Source organism: Scyliorhinus torazame, chromosome 6, assembly GCF_047496885.1.
Source record: "Scyliorhinus torazame isolate Kashiwa2021f chromosome 6, sScyTor2.1, whole genome shotgun sequence".
Classification (NCBI taxonomy): domain Eukaryota; kingdom Metazoa; phylum Chordata; class Chondrichthyes; order Carcharhiniformes; family Scyliorhinidae; genus Scyliorhinus; species Scyliorhinus torazame.
The window spans coordinates 43,659,823-43,682,218 of record NC_092712.1 but is presented as its reverse complement, the minus strand read 5'-3'; the positions used below and the strand labels follow the sequence as shown (position 1 = coordinate 43,682,218).

At 47.3% G+C, this 22,396-nt stretch overlaps 1 protein-coding gene across 1 annotated transcript in view; it reads left to right on the top strand.

Moving 5' to 3' along the window:
- The first annotated feature begins 12,123 nt into the window (after positions 1-12,123).
- Positions 12,124-22,396, top strand: part of LOC140424765 (obscurin-like) — a 1,044,598-nt gene continuing 1,034,325 nt past the window's right edge. The window contains 1 exon segment of the mRNA XM_072508149.1: positions 12,124-13,272. Within this exon segment, the coding sequence (XP_072364250.1) occupies positions 12,183-13,272 (1,090 nt within the window). The 5' untranslated portion in view covers positions 12,124-12,182.

Genomic DNA, 22,396 nt, shown 5'->3' with positions numbered 1-22,396 from the left:
CCACCCATCCCCTAGACACTACCCTCTCTTGGATCCCCCTTAGTGGCAGGAGTGGAAAGGATGATACCTGCCTGCGCAGGAAGTCCCGCAACTGTAAATATCTGAATTTGTTCCCTCTTGTCAATTCAAACTTCTCCTCCAGCGCCCTCAAGCCAGGGAAGCTCCCTTCCAGGAACAGGTCCCCTATCCTCTCAATTCCCGCCCTTCACCAGACTGGAAACCTCCCATCCAAGCTCCCTGGAGCAAACCATTGGTTGTCACATATTGGGGACCAAACTGATGCTCCCACTGCTCCAAGATAACTCCTTCACTGACTCCAGATCCTCAAGGCCGCCACCACCACGGGGCTGGTGGAGTATATCGCCGGCAGGAACGGCAGAGGTGCCGTTATCAATGCCCCCAAGCTGGTGCCCCTACATGAAGGTGCCTCCACCCGCTCCCAAACCGACCCTGCCCCCATCACCCACTTCCTTATTATAGTAATGTTGGCCGCACAGTAGTAATTACTGAAATTTGGCAGGTCAAGCCCTCCCTCCCCCGATTCCTCTCGAGCATCACCTTCTTCACTCGTGGGGACTTACCTGCCCAGACAAAGCCCAGAATGATTTTGTTAACCCTCTTAAAAAAGGACCGCGGGATGAAAATTGGGAGGCATTGGAATACAAATAAAAATCTCGGTAGGACCGTCATCTTAATCGTCTGCATCCTCCCAGCCAGCGACAGCGGTAGCGTATCCCATCTCCGAAACTCGCCCCTCATTGCTCAACCAACCGGGACAAGTTCAACTTGTGTAACCGGCCCCAGTCGTGCGCCATGTGTATCCCTAAGTACCTCAAACTGTCCCCCACTAACCTAAACGGTAACGCCCCCTTCCAACCCTCCTGTGCCCTTGCCTGGTCTACAAACATCTCGCTCTTTGTCATATTCAGTTTATATCCCGAAAACCGGCCAAATTCCCCCAAAGACACCATGATTTCACCCATCCCTGCCCTTGCTACATATAAGAGCAGGTTGTCCGCGTACAGCGAGACCCTATGTTCCAACCCACCCCCCCCCCCCCCAAACCAGCCCTTTGCAGCCCCTTGAGGCTCTCAGAGAGCAATTGCCAGTGGCTCTATAGCTAACGCCAACAGCAGTGGGGAGAGGGGGCATCCCTGTCTTGTCCCCCGGTGCAGTCTAAAATAGTCCGAGGTCATCCTATTCGTCCTTACACTAGCATCCGGGGCCTGGTACAACAGCCTAACCCAGTCGATAAAGCGCCTACCGAATCCAAATCGTCCCAACACCTCCCATAGATAGTCTCATTCCACCGGGTCGAACGCCTTCTCCGCATCCATGGCCACAACTACCTCAACCTCCCTATTCTCCGGGGGCATCATAATCACATTGAGCAGCCTTCTTATATTGGCCACCAACTGCCTGCCCTTGACAAACCCGGTTTGATCCTCCATAATCACATCCGGCACACAATCTTCAATCCTGGAAGCCAAAACTATGGCCAGCAGCTTGGCGTCCACATTAAGCAGTGAGATCGGCCTATATGACCTGCATAGCTCCGGGTTCTTTTCCTGCTTCAATATTAACAAAATAGTGGCATGTGACATCATAGGGGGTAGCACCCCTCTATCCTTCGCCTCATTAAAAACCTTGACCAGCAACGGCCCTAATATCCCCAAGAATTTCTGGTAGAATTCCACCGGGTACCCATCCCGCCTCGGGGCTTTGCCCGACTGCATTGCCTTCAAGCCCTCAACTATTTCTTCGGCCATAATCGGGGCCCCCAGCCCATCCACCAGCTCCCTGCCCACCCTTGGGAAGGTCAGTCCCTCCAAAAAGCGTCTCATCCCCTCGGGCCCCGTGGGGGGTTCCGAGCGATAGAGTCTATTGTAAAAGTCCCTGAACGCCCTGTTTAGACCTGCCGAGTCCCCTACCAAATTCCCATCCCCATCAACCACCCTCTCTATTTCCCTGGCCGCCTCCCTCTTCCTAAGCTGCTGTGCCAGCATCCTGCTTTCCTTCTCCCCATGTTCATAAAATGCACCCCTCGTCTTTCTAAGCTGCTCCACTGCCTTGCCTGTGGACAACACCCCGAACTCAGCCTGCAGCCTCCGACATTCCCTTAAAAGCTCCACCCCCGGGGTCGCCGCATACCTATCTGTAGGATCTCCTTAACCAGTCGATCCGTCTCTGCCCTATCGGTCCTCTCCCTATGAGCCCAGTCAAAATCAGCTCCCCTCTCACCACTGCTTTCAGCGCCTCCCAGACCACCGCTGCTGAGACTTCCCTCGTGTCAATGACCTGCAGGTAGTTCTGCATGCACTTCCTCAGCCTCTCGCACACCGCCTCGTCCGCCAACAAGCACACATCCAATCTGCGTTGCGGGCGCTGGAAGCTCTCCTCACTAACCTGCAGTTCCACTCAGTGTGGGGCATGATCCGAAATAGTGATGGCTGAATACCCCGTGTCCACCACCCCCGCCAGAAAGTCCCTGCTCAAAATTAAAAAATCAATCCGGGAATAAACCTTATGCACATGCGAATAAAAAGAAAACTCCCTCCCCGTCGGCTGCCTAAACCTCCATGGGTCGACCCCCCCCCCCTCCCCCCCCCCCCCCATCTTCTCCATAAACCCTAACAGTTCCTTAGCCATTGCTGGCACCCTCCCCATTTTTGAACACGACCGGTCCAGGCCGGGGTCGATGACCGTATTAAAATCCCCTCCCATCACCAGCTTGTGCGAGTCCAGGTCAGGAATCTTCCCCAGTACCCTCTTTATGAATTCTACGTCATCCCAGTTTGGCGCCTACACGTTAACCATGACTACCTTCCTTCCCTCCAGCTTGCCGCTCACCATGACATAACAGCGACCCCCCCCCCCGTCCGAGATGATACTTCCCACCTGAAATTGCACCCGCTTATTGATTAAAATCACCACCCCTCTAGTCTTGGTGTCCAGCCCCGAATGAAAGACCTGACTGACCAAACCCTTCCTTAGCCTGACTTGATCCGCCACTTTCAGGTGTGTCTCCTGCAACATCACCACGTCCGCCTTCAGATGCGCGAACACACGTGCTCTCTTGACCGGCCCATTCAACCCTCTAACATTCCAGGTGATCAGCCTAGTTGGGGGGCACCGCGCCCCCCCCCCCGCACTCCGCCGATCAGCCATCCCCTTTCCTGGACCCACTTCCAGCCCATGCGCCGCGCCTCCATCGGCCCGCCTCCTGGCAGCCCCCACTCCCGACCTCCTCTCTGTCCCAAAACCTAAGTCCCTCCCTCGTCAGCAGAGCAACTCCCCCCACCCCCAGCAACACCACTTTGTAACCTAACCCCTGCCATATATTGAACGCGCCAAGAAGTCTCCCACCTACTGTTCCCTACTCCCCTCCCCCCCGCCCATCGAAACCACTTCCCTCATCAAACCGACCCCAAACAATTTCCCAATTACCATAGGAGACAACCCAAAACGAAAAACCCACAAAGAACGCCTCCAATAGTGCAAATCAAAGTAATAAAAAGTAAAAAGCCCCCACCAAAACACCATTGAACCGAATAACTTTTACTTCCCCCATCTTCACCCAAACTTCAAAACAGAAGAAAAACGACAATCAAAACATATAAACATCACTCAGAAAAGTTACAACTTAAAAGCAAAAAGTTCTCAGTTCAGCACCATCCCTTTCTTCTTGCCAAAGTCCATCGCGTCTTCGGGTGACTCAAAATAATGGTGCTGGTCCTCGTGCATAACCCAAAGATGCGCCGGGTATAGCAGCCCAAATTTCACCTTCTTCTTATACAGGATCGTCTTCACTTGATTGAAGCCTGCCCTCCTTCTGGCCACCTCCACACTCAGGCCCTGATAGACACGCAATATGCTATTGTCCCATTTGCAGCTCCGCGTAAGCTTGGCCCACTGGAGAACACACTCCTTGTCCAAAAATCTGTAGAACCGGACCACCATCGTCCTTGGGGGGTCCCCCGGCCACGGCTTCCTCGCCATCGCCCTGTCCACCTCCAACGGTCGGGGAAAAGCCCACACCCCCAGAAGCTTCTGAAACATACTCGCCACAAATGCGCCAGCATAAGCCCCCTCGGGGAGATCAACAATTCTTAAGTTCTGCCGGTGAGCTCTGTTCTCCAGACCTTCCACCTTCTCCAGCAGCCTCTTTTGCTGATCCTTCAGCATCCCCACCTCTAGCTCGACCACTGTTTGGTGTTCCTCCTGGTCCGCCAGCGCTTTCTCCAGCTTCTGAATCGTCCGATCCTGGGCATCCAGTCTGCGCTCCAGCCGATCGATCGACTCCTTTATCAGGTCAACAGTCCCGTTTCTGCCTGGCAAAGCCCTCTTGGATGACCTGCATCAGCTCCTCCATCGATGATTGGGCCGTCGCAGCAGGGGTCCATGTTGGCTTCAGCCTCAACCTCCACCCAGCCCTTGCTTATTTTTTTATTTCTTCCTTTTCGGTCTCTTGAGGTTCTCCGTTCCATGCACCAATGTGTGGATCCAGAGCCAAATTATCTGCACCTTCAAAGCCAAAACTCAAAACCATAAAGAAGTCGGGGAAAAAGGTCCAAAAGTCCGGCCAGAGTGGGAGCCACCAAATGTGCGACTTACTCCCTCATAGCCGCCACCGGAAGACATTAAAGACAATGTTGAGGGCTTATTGTCACGATTATCCAGAGGAATGGGATAAAGGAATTCCAGTCGTACTGTTTGGAATTAGGGATGCTCCTGATGAGTCAGTCAAATTTAGTCCTTTTGAACTAATATTTGGTCATGAGGTAAGAGGACCACTTAAATTGATTAAGGAAAATTGGTGAGTGAGAAATCAGAAATTACATTATTGGATTACGTGTCAAATTTTAGGGAAGATTTAAATAGAGCAGGTGAATTGGCTAGACAACATTTAAAAGTTGCACAAACTGTGATGAAACGGGTAGCAGGCATGAAATCCAAAGTTCGTAGTTTTCCCAGTGGAGATAAAGTTTTAGTATTGTTACCAGTGGTAGGTGAACCTTTAAAAGCAAGGTTTTGTGGACCTTATCAGATTGAAAGGAAATTAAGTGAGGTGAATTATGTGGTAAAAACACCAGATAGAAGGAAGACTCACCGAGTGTGTCATGTGAATATGCTTAAAAGGTCATTTGAAAGGGAAGGAGAGAAAAAGGAGGAGGTTTTAATGATTCTAACTCAGTGACGAACCAAATCCAGATGACTGTGAATTTGACATACCTCAAATCAAATTGGAAAACGAGGATGTTCTTAAAAATTGGGATAAATTGTTGAGTTACCTTCCAGAGGAAAAACGACCTGAAAAAGTTATTGATATCACGTGGGCAAGTTTGTAGACATAAATTGGGAAGTACTAAAATGGCTATACATGATGAAGATGTGGGAAATGCTGTTTCAATCAACAACATCCATCTAGACTTAACCCTTTAAAATTGGCACAGGTTAACAAAGAGATTGAGAGTATGCTTGAAAATGGCATAATTGAAGTGGGTTGCAGCCCATGGAGCTCACCCATAGTGATGGAACCAAAACCAGACTGTACCCAACGGTTGTGTGTGGACTATAGAAAGGTTAATGCAGTTACAATAACGGACTCTTATCCTACCCACGTTTGGAGGATTGCATTGAGAAAGTGGGACAATCAGCTTTTATTTCCAAACTGGATTTACTTAAAGGTTACTGGCGGGTACCTTTATCCGAAAGGGCGAAGGAGATTTCAGCTTTTGTGACACCAGATGGTATATACCAATTCAAAGTTATGCCATTTGGCATGAAAAATGCACCAGCCACATTTCAATGGTTAACTATCAAAGTTGTTTCAGGATTACCCAATTATGTGGTATACATCGACGGTCTGGTAATTTTCAGCCAGACATGGAAAGAACATTCAAAACATCTGATGGAGTTATTCGATCGACTTCAGGAGGTGGGTTTGAGGATAAACCTAGCCAAAAGTGAATTTGGAAAAGCCCAAGTCACTTTCCATGAGTAGTTTCCGATGCCCTCAAGACAAAGGGAAATAATACGATTTCTTGGCATGAGTGGATTTGATCGAACATTTGTGCAAAAGTTTTGTAGCGTGATTGCTCCACTGATGAAGTTGCTGAAGAAACGACGAAAATTTCAGTGGACAGCGGACTTTCAACAGGCATTTGACGGCCTGAAAGCTGTGATAACCAATGCTCCTGTTTTGGAGAATTACAAGGGACTCTGCGATCAGATTGAACTAAAGTATCTGACTTTAAAGAGTAATGCCAAGTCGTAGAGAAATGGACGGATCATGCAGAGACCTTTTTGTTCAAAGAGACTGTCAATCAGGAAGGATTTCAGTTGAAGAACAAAAATGGACTATATTATTGTACCTGTTTGCGTGTGTTGTTTTTTTTTAAACAAAAAAGTATATTTAGTGTGTGCATTTCTTAAAGGATAATGAAAAGGTGAAAAATGAAACCATCTTGAAGTTGATGGTTTATTTTCTTTTCTTGGGGGGTGTCATGTGAGAGTACCTTTAAGAAATGGGTGGGTATAAATGGGTGTGTATATAAATATCTGTAGTGAGAGTACCTTTAAGAAATGGGTGTTTACTACTGCAGTGATGTCAGAGAGTGGGTGGAGCTGGGATGTCTGTCAGCTTTTTACTTTCGTTTTAGGCTGTTTTAGTTTCGTTTTCAGTGTTGGGGCTGAAGCCAGACAGAGCAGGTGTACTGTTGATCTCTGCCATGAAAAGACTCTCTTGATCATTTGGTGAATTCAGAATTATTAATGTTCTTGGTAGTGAATGTAAATCCAATGTGCTTCTATTAAAAGGTGTTTCTTTTGTTGTTTGAGAAGTTATTAAAGATTACTTAGTGTTGTATTCTTTGGGGGGTTGTATTTGAATTGATGGTTGCTAAGATGTTCACTGTATGTTTTAAAAAGGTTAACTTGAGTTCATAGAATAAACATTGTTTTAATATAAAAGTACTGTAAAGCTCTGTTTGCACCATACCTGTAGAGTGGACCGTGTGCTCCCCATAACAACAATCTATTAAAAGTCGTGGGTCAGGTGAACTCCGTGATACACTTTGGGGTTCTCTAAACCCTGGCCCATAACAAACATTGCGTGCAGTTCTGCTCGCCACAGTACCAGAAGGACGTGGATGCTTTGGAGAGAGTGCAAAGAAGGTTTACCAGGATGTTGCATGGTCTGGAGGGTATTAGCTATGAGGTTGAATAAACTCGGATTGTTTTCGTTGGAAAGACAGAGGCTGAGGGGGACCTGGTTGAGGTCTACAAAATTACGAGAGTATAGAAGTCAAAAGCTTTTTCGAGGGTGGAAGACACAATTACAATGGGGCACAGATTCAAAGTGAGAGGGGGAAAGTTTAGGGGAGATGTGCGGGGAAAGTTTTTCACGCAGAGGGTGTAGGTGCCTGGAATGCACTGCCAGTGGTTGTGGTGGAGGCAGGCATGATAGCAACGTTTAAGATGTATCTTGATAGACACGTGAACGGGCGGGGAATGGTAGACCGAAAGGCCTGTTCCTGTGCTGTAATGTTTTTTTCTGATCGAGGGTGAAGCCTCCGAACTGTGAAGCCTCGATCCCGGATGGGCTGACATCATCGGATGGAGATCCTGTGGGAGAATGGACATGTGGTCAATGGGAGGAAGGATCATTATTCTGGCATGAACACACTTGAAAGGTCATCTGGGTTTGGCCTGGGGGATACTCAACTCTGCGCAGGCCAATCTTGTGACCACTCTCACGACATTCCAGGACCCACCTGCTCCTCGTAGGGGGGGGGGGGGAGGACTCTGATGTCCGGGACCCTGCTGCCCGTCTGGGCCCTTTCTCATCTGTTATGTGCGAGCTTCTCCTGCGGGGACAGAGAGAGGCCATTGTGAAATGCAGGCTTAATCCATCACACATGGGGGGTGGGGGGTTGCAGGCGGGATAGGTGCAAGGAAGCCAATGTCATCTCACCCACGCGGCGCAGTGGAGGTAATGTAGCTTCTTACGGCACCGGGTGGCAGTCCTCCTGGTGACATTCCCCACGCTGATGGCCATTATCTCCCAGGCAGCATTGGCTGCCCCGTCAGGAGAACAGGGTATTCCATTTGGACTCTACCACGCCCAAAAGTCTGGTCAGGTCGTGAGCGGGACTGCGCAGTGGTATGGCTGCGTGTTGTCTGGGATTTGCCCTAGAGGATCGGTTTAGCTCATTAGTGGGGAGCTGCTGGGCGTGATCCAGGCGAATCACAGGACAGAAATTTCCTCCAAGAAGCCAGTGGGCAACATTACTAGCCCAATTGGCTTTAGGTACCGGTAGCAGTCTCGCCGGCTCAGCCGTGGGAAGCACCCGGCCATTTCTGCTCGCTACCACGCTTAGAAACTTTTCCGTTAGATCGCGGTGAGATTTTATAGCATGGAAAGAGGCTCTTCAGCCCATCGTGCCCATGCCTCTATCAAACACCTATTTACTCTCATTCTATTTTCCAACACTTGGTCTTGTATGCTATGGCATTTCAAGTGCTCATCTAAATACTTGTTAAATCTTGTGAGCTTTCCCACCTCTACGGCCCTTTCAGGCAGTGGTAGCAGTTCCTGATTGACTGAGTCAAAAGTCTTGGTCAGATCGATAAAGGCCATGTAGGGTGGTTGATGTTGCTCCTGGCATTTCTCTTGAAGTTTCCTCTCCAGAAGGTTTAACCATTGCCATCTTCCCTCAGCTGCCCTTAGCCTGCTCTTTGCATGTCTTGCAGGACAGCCACATCAATGATGTAAAGTGCCTGAGTTCACAGGCTGCAAGGGCATCTTCCGTTCCAGTTGATTGTTTTTCTCATTATCCAAGAGAGTACATATATTCGAGGTTCCAAAATTGAGGTTAACTTTGATTTTCTGACCGCAGATAGACTAGCCTGCTGGATGTGATTTTTCCAGCCAGGTTGGAGGTGGAACAGACTATTTTTCGGTCACTGTTCTTGCCCTTTCCCAATGAGGGGTGAGAAGGGTGGATCCTGAAGTGGGCTGCTCAGTTGTGAAGAACGCTGCGCCGAAAGATCTCCTGTTCCTATTCCAAGAGCAGGATGACTGAATCAAACTCCACCGCTCACTTGTCGGTTTGAAAGTAGGGGAGTCCTGTCCCCATCACCTCTCGCCGCACAGCTCGACTGTGTTTGCACATCACCCGAGACACATTCCTTGGCAAAGGGTTGGGCCAGTTCCAATGGCAAGGGAGTCTCGATGACTGGGGATCTTCCTACTGCTGTCGCCTTCATCTACCATCGCAGCCGTTGATACTCTATGAGCTTTCGCCTGATCTACTGATGAGATCTTGTTTGGATTGTGCTTTGTCTGGATTCACTCCTCCGGTGTTACAGTGGGTGACCCTGCCAGGGGCTAAAGACTCCCGATGGCATTACTCTTGGGATTTACAGAACGTTCAGCCTCCCATTATGGCAAGGTAGCAATCCAAGGAAATGATAGCCGTGCTGTGTAGAAAAGTTTGTAAATAATTGTATTTATCTTCTGTTGGGAGTTAACAGTTTGATACTTGAATTACTTCCAACAATATTTACTCCTTGCAACTTTGCTAATAGGTTGTAAATAATTACTGAAAATGCATTGGGCACAGCTGATGTTAAATGCTAGGGTATTCCAAATCCCAGAAGAGAAACTTGAAATGCCTGCACTCAACTGTATTTTGCAATTTGGTATAATGTGAGGAAAGGTGCAAAGAGCAGTGAAAGGGTACCAGCGAAAGATGTCCGAGACATTTCTTGCGACGATTTTGAACATAAACGTTTATTAAACAAAAAAACATACAAAAATGTCAACTAGTAATACACTTAACTATCCTTTTTTTATGGTGCATCGCGCCCCTGCCAGCAGTGGGATTCTTTGTCCCTCCAGCTGGCCAATGGTGTTTCCCATTATGGGCAGCCCCACACTGTCGGGAAATCCCCGGGCGTGGGTGCGCTGCCAGCGTAACGGAGAATCCCTACAGTGGAGAATCCAGCCCAATATCTTAAAATTTTACCCACTTCCAAATCCCTCCATTTTCCTAACTTCAGAGCTAAACCACCTCAAACAACATCCCATACGTCTTAAAACTATAGACAAAATCCAGGGATACCACACCCAGCTCTTCTATCGTTCGGATTGATTCAGACTTAAGATAGAATAACTGATTTCTCAAAGAGGCTTTTCTCCAAGTTGACACAGCTTCCTGTTGTGGGCTGAGTTCTCAGAAACAGCTTGCACCAGGTGAACCCTGATATACTGGCTTCCCTGCTCTGATTAAGCCATCCAGATTCGAAACATTAGAATCATAGAATTTACAGTGCAGGAGGCCATTCAGCCCATCGAGTCTGCAGTCTTGGAAAGAGCACCCTACCCAAGATCCACTCCTCCACCCTATCCCCATAACCCAGTAACCCCACCCAACACTAAAGGCAATTTTGGACACTGTGGGCAATTTAGCATGGCCAATCCACCTAACCCGCACATCTTTGGACTGTGGGAGGAAACCGGAGCACCCGGAGGAAACCCACGCACACACGGGGAGAACGTGCAGACTCCGCACAGACAGTGACCCAAGCCGGGAATCGGACCTGGGACCCTGAAGTTGTAAAGCAATTGTGCTATCCACAATGCTACCGTGTTGCCCAGCTCTGTCCTCTCTCCACAGCTGCTGCCAGACCTGCTGATATTTTCCAGCATTTTCTGTTTTTGTCATTCTTAATTATCTTTAAAATGTAATTGTGAAATTCACACCTCATCACTTCCTTTGAACATCTACCATTTGTATTTACCCTTTGGCATTCTATCCTCCATTGTTACCAACTTGCCTTCGGTAAATATGTGGCTGGGCTTATCAACATATCAAAACATGTGTTCCACCAACCCAGCCAACCTGTCTACAGTTTCAATTTTTAAAAATCGTTTTTTAAAAACATATAACCACCAGAACACATTCCCAACTATTGGATTTCCTTGCTTTTCATTTTATCACAATTTCCTGACACATGGAATAGGTTAATAACCTGATATCTTACATCAAAATAGAACATTAAAGGCAGATTCTGGACAAAGCCTAACTGGGATAAAATTTCAGGTTTCATCATAAAGCTGCAAACGTTTGCTGTTGTCAATCTCACCACGAACCCCCATGAGGTTACATTGTAGAGCAAACCATCTGGAATCCAGGGGACGATAAGCACCATACTCAGAAGTCTCTCAAAAGGATTGACGTTTCTTCCTGGATTGACAGTCACCCGAAGGTTAGTAAAACTTTATCCAAGGCACATAGTATGTCTCGGGTACGACCCACTTAAGTAATGTAAAGGATGCCCGAATCGTCTCCCGAAACTTAGTGGTACTTTCGACAGGGTGCTCTGAGGTGTTGTCGCTTTCATCGGTCTGTAACGCTATCGCTTGCGCAAATGTCACCAATCTATTTTAGATTTTCGGCTGAGTAAAGCAAAGCACGTCAACGATTTAGCATTCGGGACAGACCGGGGTGCAAGGCAAAATCGAAGACTACTGCAGGGGACTGGGGGATACAGCCCCAGCCGTCGACTTTCACACGAACTTTTCCTCCGATCTTTTTGGACAAAGTATCTGGATGCGTGATTCAGACAGATCTGCTTGGAATCCGCACCTTGCCGATGCGTAACCTTTACATTTAGATCTTTTTCTTTTTTTGCGTTCCTCCCGATTGCTACAGATTTGAAAGCAGGTAAGTTTCGTTTGTCACAGAACTACAGATTTATGGCTGAATTGCGTGGGAGCAGAAATATGTACACGTCGGCTAATTTAAGGACAAAAAAGATTCAAATTGGGACGGACGAGTTTGCAGATTTTGCTGAAAATGGTGTGTGTGAAAACCTGGACGTAAAATTTCAAGCTGCACTTAAAAAAAAAATCAAGTTAGTTGCATGTTGCGACGAATACTATTATGTATGTATTATCAAGGAGTGGTTCTACAAATGGACATGGAGGAGAGATAAGCGGAGACAGCTGATTCTATTTTTAAGACATTGCTGCAACTCGGGGAGGGGAAGGGGTGATGATTGACGACTTTTGTGTGACCTCGAAGGGAATAGCGCTCTGAACTGTACCAGAAAGAACGGTTCCCATGACCTTCATAGTATAAGACTTCTTTTTATTTTCCATTCTAGACCCGAGGATGGATTTCGGCGGAGCCCCCAGGTTTTTAACCCGGCCCAAGGCGTTCGCCGTCTCCACCGGCAAGGATGCCACCCTCGCCTGTCAGATCATCGGCAACCCGGCGCCGCTGGTGGTGTGGGAGAAGGACAAGGCGCCCGTGAGATCGGGGGGCCGCTTCGAGACGGCGGAGGACGGCGACCTGTACAAGCTGATCATCTACGACCTGTCCACGGGCGACAGCGGCCAGTACATCTGCAGGGCCAACAACACGGTGGGCGAGGCGTACGCGGCGATCAGCCTGCGGGTGGGCGGCGAGGCGGCGCCCGAAGCCCCCTCCTTCACGCTCAGGCCCTGCTCCCTCAGGGTGTGCCTGGGCGACGACGCCAGCTTCTCCTGCAAGGTGGAGGGCAACCCCCCGCCGTCCGTCCACTGGGAGAAGGATGGCGAGAGGGTGGGGGGAGGAGGCGGCGGCTGCAACCGCTACTCGGTGGAGACGGCCCTCGACGGCAGCACCCTCAAAATCTACTGCGTCAGGTTTTCGGACGGCGGCGCCCTGCTGTGCAGGGCCCTCAACCTGCTGGGCGAGAGCCAGGCCGTCGCCGCCTTGGTCGTCCTCTCCCCGGATGGCGCCGCCCATCCTCCTCACCCGCCCGAGTCCTCCCTGCTGTCCCAACTGCAGCAGAGACGGGCCCAGATGCGCGGCCCGGACATCCTCCCCTCGGACGCCTCGCCGCCGCCTGCCTCGGCCGGCCGCCCCCTCTGGCGAGATTACGAGAAGGCGGGAAGCGGCCGCTCGCCGCTCGCGCCGCTGCCGGCCGCGTGCGCAGGCGCGGGCGCGGCGGTTGGCTGGGCCCGCACGTGCACCGTGACCGAGGGCAAACACGCCAAGCTCAGCTGCCAGGTGACGGGCAAACCCAAACCGGAGATCGTGTGGAAGAAGGACGGCGAGGCCATCTGCCCGGGCCGCCGGCATGTCATTTTCGACGACGACGAGGACAACTTCGTGCTGAGGATCCTCTACTGCAAACTGAGCGACAACGGGCGCTACACCTGCACCGCCTCCAATTTGGCCGGGCAGACTTACAGCTCGGTGCTGGTCATCGTCAAAGGTAAATGAGCATTTCGTTATAAATTCTGCTTCATTGTGATTATGAATCGAAGGAGAGTCAAATCAGTACATTTATGTCTCCAAGCGCTTTACAGCTAAATGGACCACATTACTTGTGTGACATCCAATCTGAGCACAGCAAGCTCCCACTAGCACCAGCCTCCCTTCCTAACTCCACTGTGGGTGTTTGCAGAACATGTGGACTACAAGGTTCAAGAAGGGCTACCATTTTCTCAATGATAATCAGGGATGGATATTAAATGCCCGTGACGCCCATTTCCCATGAATTAACTTTAAAATAAAGCAGGGCAGTTATGGCCAGATCGTCTTTTCTATCAACGTTGTTGGTTGAGCGATGAATATTGGCCAGGGCACTGAGGATAGACCCCTGCTCTTCTTCGAAATAGTGCCATAGGGTACCTTGAATTAACATCTTAGTGGAAAGCTAGCACCGCCAACAGTTCCGCACTCCCTCGGATTACACTGGGTGTGTCAGCTGCGCTATTGCTCACGTCCCTAGCTTCTGACTTAGAGATGAGAGCGCTTACCCATTGAGATGTGGCTCACAGCCTTAATTATACATTTGACTCTGGGTGAACTACTAACTATAACTGAAACAATTAGTCAACAGTAGGATTCCAATGAATCCCACGGCTATATGACTTGAACATATGGATAATATTAAAATGAAGATGAGCATAGATCATTTGGCGCCTCAAACCCATTCCATCCAGACATGACAGCATGCGCTATCAATGACTCGAAATCACTGTCTTCCGTAAAAAGAAAAACAGGAAAATTGTCAATTTAGGGGAGAAACTGCAGAAAATCCCACTCCTTCTGCAATCCTTTAAAGAAATCAAACAAATCTCCCAAGAAGTTTCAGCAATTCATGAATTAAAATTAATTGATAACTGGAATAACGTGGCTGATGAAATTGAGTGCCGAGAAGTGTGAAGTGATACATTTGGCGGGAAGAAGAAGGAAAAACAATATAAATCAATGGGCACAATCCTAAAGGGGGTGTAGGAATAGAGATACCTGCGGGGTAAATGCATAAACCATTGGAGGTGATAGAACATGATAATAAGACAGTTAATAAGACTTAGATTCTAGCTTTATAGACAAAGGATCAGAGTGTGAAAGTAAGGACTTTATGACGAACCTTTATAAAACTGGAGTATTATGTCTAATTCTGGTCATTATTTGGAAAGGATGTGAAGACATTGGAGAAGGTGCAAAAATTGTTTACCAGAATGGTTCCAGGGATGAAATTTTGAAGACACTGCCAAAGCTGGACTGTTCTCTTCAAGTTGAAAGGAAATTTGATAGGGGTGCTAAGTGATTAGGAGTCTGAACCGAGTAGATAGGGAGAAACTGCTCCCATTGATGAAAGAGTCGAGAGGTGTTTGGCAAAAAAAAACAGTGACGTGAGAATTTATTTTGTGCAGTGAGTAATTAGAATCTTGAATGCACAGCCTGAGGGTGTGGTGGAGTCAGATTCAATTGTCGCTTTAAAATGTAAATTGCATAGTTATCTGAAAGGAATAAGATGCAGGGTTATAGAGAGAAGGTGAGGAGTGGGACTACATATGTTGCTCTTGCAACAGCATGGGTATGATGTGCAGAATAACCTTATTTTGTGCTACAATCTTTCAAGTATCTATAACCTAAGCAATTTTGTTGCCATTCTATTAAACAGAGAGGGGAGTTGAAAAATATTTACATTTTCAAAAATCTTGTAAATTTGAATGAGCTACTGAAAATCTGGATGGTCCATTCCAATTGGTGGATGCCAATTTCATTCAAGTCTGGCATCCCATCTCTGCGATCTATCTCTTGCTCTTCAATCCATCCCTGCTCTCCTCCTTATCACCTAATTTCTCTTCCTGTTCCCCTCCCCCCAGTCTGTCTGTCAGTAACTCACTCTTGTGAAACTGTTGCTTTCCCTTTCAAAACATTCGTCATTAACCTAACTACTTAAAATTCTTGACTCTTTGGAAACTACTAAACTACTAACCTATCTCCAATCACTGTGTCAGTTAAAATTAATTGAATTTGTTGCTTATCAAATCTCTGCCCATCTTTGTTGAAACTCCATGTTTTGAATCATCCAATCAGGCTCCTTTTCTTTCCACATCCTGAACAATTTTTAGTGTGATGATAATTTCTGCAGTCTTTGACATGATTGATGCCTCCCTTCCATTGTTCAGCTCAGTAGGACTCTTCTTTTATTTATTGATTTGTAGCCAAAACATCTTTAGCAATGGGGTCTTCTCACTTTTGCACTGGCATAATAGGAGCCTCTCCTTCCACCCCCTTCCCCTTCCCCAAGTTGGTTTCCTCCCGGGACGTCTTCCTTTCTGCAAGCTATACTTTGGTGACACGTGTGCTGATGAGACCAGCTGCATCTCCTTACCACCTCTCAGCCCATCCGACTTTTGTCGACAACAATTCTTTGATGTTCTTCAGTTTTATTCAACTAAATATTACGAAGACTTTGATCCATATCACAAATTGCAAATCTTTAGCACTGATTCAACCCCTGATCCAACCAGAATACTTGTAATCTCAGCGACCTGTTTGACCGTAAGTAGGTTTGAACCCCATAAATTTTACCTTAAAAACCATACTGTGGTAACCCTCGCGAGGTCCTCGGGAATCACTTATTGATCTCTCCCGTGGGGCACGAGTTCCCATGGTAATGGCCGGCTGGGACTTATTACCGAGCTCTTTAAATGCTGTCCCAGACCTGAACCAGGAGTTCCATTAGTCCGGGGCTGGGACACTTGTGTTGTATGCCGCGGGTGATGCTTTACTTTTGAGTACAGAATAAATCTGTTTAAACCTTCCTCTTCGTATCTCCTGGATCACTACACATACCGAGTTGTTTCTACATATTACCTATCCCAAACTGCAGATCCTTTTACCAACACTAGACATGAACACTTTTCTGTTCTCTTGCTAATTATACTACACCCTGTGTGAACTTCAGTTCATCAAAAACTTTACTGGTTGTAATTTATTTGTTCCCAATTTCTGCTTGCCCATGGTCCCTCTCCTCACTTGATCAGAATTGGATCCCGATGTTCCAACGCCTCACATTTAAAATTGTCATCCTCATAATCCTCCATGGTGTCAACGCTGTCCTTATTTTAGTAACTTCCTGCAATACTGCAAGCCCCTCAATCTAAACAAAATCAACATTGTATTTTACAAGTCTGCCGATCCAGGAAAGATCGTAGGCCACAGTGACTTTTTTATTGTTTCTTGAAACCTGTCCCTGACGAGGCCAACACTTAATTGCCCATTCTTGGTGTCTAACTCTTAATATTGCAGGAAATCTCCTGAATCAATTGGTCCATCATTAGAGATGAAGCCAACACAGTTGATCAGAGTGCTTCCAGGTGTTTGTGAAATGTGTAACATGTATAACTTTGCCATCAAAAAATGGCACTAAGGAATTTTCAGTACAGTTCCAAATGAAATCAAATGCATTCTTTCCATGTAACACAATAATAGAGAAAAAGTTAAAATATCCTGTGCTTTGGCTATCTAATTCCGTGACTAAAAATTAGAATTGTTTCCAGAATTAATGGCATGAGTTTTCTGCCGATGTTCACCGCGGCGAAAAGGCAACACCGGTGGAAAATCTCATCCTGGAATATGAGTTTTGACAGAAGATCCCATTCTCTGGTTTTCCCCGCCCCTCGCTAGTGAGGTGACAAATTAATTTCAGTAAATTAATATATGCTTGAAGTGCTTCACCGACATATGTTGCCCTGAGAAAAAGAATTCTCATGTCAGCAAGGTTTACAATGAGTATTTAGAAATGCAAAGCAGTCAAGGGGAATCCGCCAGGGGCCCAAAGATAAGTATAGCGCTTGGGGGGGGGGGGGGGGGGGGGGGGGGGGGAAGATGGACATGTCTGGGCAGTGCCAACCTAGCAGTGCCACTCTGGCAATGCTGGGGCAGTGCCAGGGGCTACCCTCTGGGGAGCCCCATTGGAAGGGATTTCCCTTATGTTTTGGGGTGGGTTTTGTTTTGCCCTGGTGCTTGTTGGGAGTGGTCGGAGGTGGATGAGTTGTCACTGTGCTTGTTGTGGAGGGGGTTTCCCCGGTGCCTGTGGGGGTGGGGTTGTTCCCGTATCCACGGGGAGGGTGGAGCAATGGTTCAGCAATGGGTGTCTCGAGGGTCCCCCAATCTATGTGGAGCAGGCGTCACTTCCTCTCTCAAACTGCGCCCCGCCTGCGTGATGGTGATGGTAAAAGCCATGGCCCTAAATCTTCTGTGCACAGAGTTCCAGAGAATCTGTGTGCAAATTTGGGTGTGCAGGAGGGGAGCTGCATGACGTTTTTCTCACCCCAGTACTCAAAATTCCACCACATATGTGTGTATGTGTGGGGGTGGGGAATGGATGTTCTTTACAGCGGAAGATTTCCAGAGCTTACCCCTGTACTCCAAAAGACACCCCTACAATAGATGCACTTTTGACCTGGAAAGGTTCAGATGTTCGAAATCCACAAAATGAAGCAGGATTATTTTTGTGACGAAAATCTATCTATTTCATTATAAACAGCTGTGTTTATTTTAAAATATGAATGCATTAAATAATCTCTGAGGAATCAATTTTGTAACACCAGAATTGAACAAGTACAGGAATATAATTAGTGCTTGAATTGAAAATAATTATAGTAATGTTTGTCTGTGTCAGATTTTGATCTTAACAAGTTTCCGTTTTATGCTGAAGCTCTCTTGGGAGCATAATGATAAATTACCTGCTTTTAACTGCTGATGTAGAGTAAATAACATAGACTGGAGGCACATATTGCAATATTGGGCACAGCGAATAATTAATCCATTGCATGGCCTACCCGACTTATCCATCCATTTATTTAAATTTAGAGAAAATTGGGTGACTTGCATAATAGGTGTTCTATTCTGCACCCCTAATATTCTGATATGCAATTCTGGCATGCAATGCTCAGTGCCAGAAGCTCACAGATGGAACGTCATTCACTAATTGCTTTGAAGTAGTAAATCTTCAGGTTTTTGAAAAAATAGTTTTTTTTAATTCAAAAGGGCCATTTATTAAATTTAATCAGTTCAGTTCATCGCTAGCTAATCCTCTGTTTACAGTCAAAGACTATTTCCCCTTGTTAGTACATTCATAATGTTTTCTAATTTTTAATTGTATTTGCATTTTCCCAAAAAATGACAAAGTGTTAGGTTCTGACTGAAAACCGGTGTGTTTCTTGCATGCAGACATTCTGTCGCGATCTTCCCACACTTTGCCATTTCGTAGAAGAGGGGTATGTTTTGCGGCATCATTGTGAAGACACCAGCGCCCAATCTCAAATCCTGGTTCAAGCCCCGCAATACCTATCATCGCCTGCATCGCCCCCCCCCCCCTTTCCCAATCTCTCCGGTCTTTTGGGCATCAACACCCCCCTCATCTCTCTCTTTGCCCACCCCACACACGTGAAGTGAACACCCGCTATGGGGTTGCCATAGCCCCCACGCCCCATCACAAATCCTGTTATGGCCCTCTCACAAGACCTGGACATAATGGGATTTTGTCCCTGCACCAAATGAGGGTGGACAATTGCCCTTTGTTTCTGTAAATACTTGAGATGTTTGACAAGCTTCATGCCATAATAACATTGGGTGTCTGTTGTCAATGTATGTTTCTAAATAGAAATGTGTTGGACATTTAATTCCAGATTGATTTTTAAAAAAGTGTAATAAATGTGATACCAGGTTGGGTGGGAGGGTGAGCTGTGTGGATGATGTAGAAATCCTTCATTGGAGCTCACCAAGGTTCCTTAGGCAGCACCTTCCTGTTAAGGAATCGGTTAAGAGACATTCCAATTAGATGGCTCATTGATGGTAAGTATCCAATAATTGACACTGATATGTAAATAGGTTGCAGGTGGCACTTGTTTGGTGTGATGTGGTGAAAGAGTTTTGTATAGAGTGTGTTCAAGGAAAATAAAGGTGTCTTGGGAAAGGAGCAGAGCTCTTGACTCTTTACTGAACAGCAGCCTGAAGCTAACAGTGGTAGCAGAGAATGTCTACTGTGCAAATGTTAAGGGTTGAAAGATACAGCTTTTCCAGGAGAAAAAAAATCTGCAACAGCCAAGGAGTGAGGTGAAAGAAACAAAAATATATGGCTGAACCTAGAATACAAATGTCCCGATATGACTATCCGCCATTATTTTGTGAAAGGCAAGGATGGAGGGGTTCTACAATTTATGGATATTATTCATTATGCACTTTCGAGAATTGGATTACATCAATCATTAGGGGGGGCGGCTGGGAAGGTTGGGGGGAGGGGGACTATATGTGTTAATGGTGTCTATGGGTGATTCCTGATTCCTTTTTGTCATTTGCTTTTGTTAACATGCGGGTCAATGCTTGGGGTTTGGTGGGAGGATGGGATCATTGGTATTGATATGGGGATTGACATTGCATTCGTTACTGATTATTGTTTATTGTTGGGTGTAAATTTTGGAGAAAATGTGAAAGTTTTGTGAAAGGGGATTGTACGACCAATGGAAAAGTGCAGTTGTTATGTGGACTAAGGTGGCCTTGGGAAAGAGGAAACAAGGTATGGCATTGGCTCATTCTCTACCTTATGAGAATAAAATCCGAAACAAAGTGTTTTCTGAACTGGACTTGGAACATTAGACTCAGAAGAAGGTGTGGAGACTCTATTGCGTTTTATGGATAAGATTTATCAAAAGGATGATTTATTAAGTGTGTATGAAGCCTGGTCAGAATTTGATAGATTTCAAAAAACAGAGGATGTCTCTATTGAGGAATTTAGCAGACTATACAAAAGTCTGCACAAACACCGCCTGGAATTTCCACAGTCTGTGTTGGCATTTAAATTACTGGACTCTGCTAGAGTGACCAATATGGATAGGCTTCTGGTTTTAACAAGGAGTTAAGTTTGCAGATAATGATACCTTATTCGATCAGATGATAGCAGCCTTAAAGAAGTTTCTGGGGAAACATTCAATTCCTATGGCTCTTATGACACAAATGGGTCAGTCAGCAATAAGGCAGACTATGGAAGATACACTACTGACAGGATAGCGAGATCGTACGGCTACAAACAGGTTACGAGAGTATGGAAGTATGAAACCTGTAACAGGAGGAGGGACATGGAGAATGATAATAGGAAAATGAACCCCAGAAATCGATGTTTTAGGTGTGACCCTCAATACCATTTTGCTTTCAACTGTCCAACGCGTTATAATAGAGTGTTTGAAGCTACAAATGACACGGAACAGCCGGAAGAGGAAAAAGATAGTGACCAGAAAGGAGGCATTGTCCTATTAACGGGAAGTTTTACTCCGGTAATGAGAGTGTTGATTGCAGAATCCTTCAATTGTGCTGTATTGGACAGTGACTGCACATCTACTGTGTGCGGAATTGACTGGTTAAAATGTTACCTGAGCTCGGACTTCTGGTGGCGGCTATGAAGGAGTAGGTCGCAGATTTGGTGGCTCTCGCTCGGGTCGGACCTTTGGACCTTTCCCCCCGATTTTTGTCGGATCTGATTCGGAAAATTGATGGTGGATGCAATTGTGAAGAGGAATCCTGCATCAGTGCATGGAGAGGCGGACCAGGAGTGCTCGCAAAGGAAGAAATAGGCGAACAGAGAAGACTTGGGCTGAGGCTGCAGTGGGAGAAAGCATGACAGACGACTGGAGTCCTGGCTCGACGACCCAGCGGTCGACGGAGCAGCTGATGCAGTTCATACAGGAGGGCTTCGCCAAGCAGAATCAGGAATGCTTGGACCCGATTAAGGAGTCGATTGCGCGGCTGGAACTCAGACTGGATGCTCAAGATCGGGCGATCCAGAAAGGCACTGACTGAGCAGGAGGAACACCAAGCTGCAGTGGAGTTGGAGGTGGGGATGTTGAGAGACCAACAGAAAAGGCTCCAGGAGAAGGTGGAGGATTTGAGAACAGGTCCCGCCGGCAGAACTTGAGAATCGTGGGTCTCCCGGAGGGATCCGAAGGAACGGGCGCAGGGGCAAACATAGCGAGAAGTTACTGGGGGAGGGGACATTCAGCCGACATTCAGGTGGATAGGGCGCACAGAGCGCTCGCGAGGAAACTGCGTTTTAGGCGACCCCCCGAGGACAATGGTGGTGAGATTCCACAGGTACCTGGACAAGGAGTGTATCTTACGGTGGTCCAGGCAGACACAGAGCTCTAAATGGGAGAACAGCATCCTGCGAATATACCAGGATCTGAGCGCGGATGTGGCCAGGAGAAGAGCAGGTTCAACCAAATAAAGTCGACCCTTTTCAAGAAGAAGATCAAGTTTGGGCTGCTGTATCCGGCCCGTCTTTGGGTCACTCATGAGGAGCAACATTTCTACTTCGAGTCGCCCGAGGAAGTGATGAACTTCGCTAGAAGGAAAGGGCTGGTAGCGGACTGAGGTATTTGAACTGAACTTTGCTGCAGCGTTCATGTTAAAAAAGTATTTGTTTTTGGACGTTATCTGTAATGCCTTCTGTATTGATTTGGGGCCTGCGGCTGAGCTGTGTGAGTTAAAGTTTGCATTTGCACTGATGGGGGATGGAGGTGTGAATTTTAGATGTTGGATCTTCTTTTTGATTTTCTTTGTGTTTCTTTCGGGCAATTGGATTGGGATTGCTTACGTTTGCATATGAGTGTCCAAGTGGGGGAGGGAACAATAGGTGGGGAAATGTCTGACGCCATGGGTGGGGGCCACCAAGCTAACTGGGCGGGCTAGCTCACGGAAGCGCAGTGGCCGGGGGGGGGGGGGGGGTGAGCAGATGTTATGCTTGTTGAAGGGGATGGTTTGCATAGTACTGTTACTGGGCGGGGGAGGGGGGTAAATGTTCTGATGACAGGAGGGACTTTTGCTGTGGGGCAATAGGGAGGTCGGGGAGGGAGGCTGCCTGGGGGCGGGCCTGCGAATGCGTGTGGCGCAAGCTGGAGACTGGCCCAAGAAAGGTGATGGCTGATCGGCGGAGGGGGACGGAGGGGGACGGGGCAAGAAGCCCCCCAACCAGGCTGATCACATGGAACGTAAGAGGGCTAAACGGGCCGGTTAAACGGGCGTGTTTGCGCGTTTGAGGG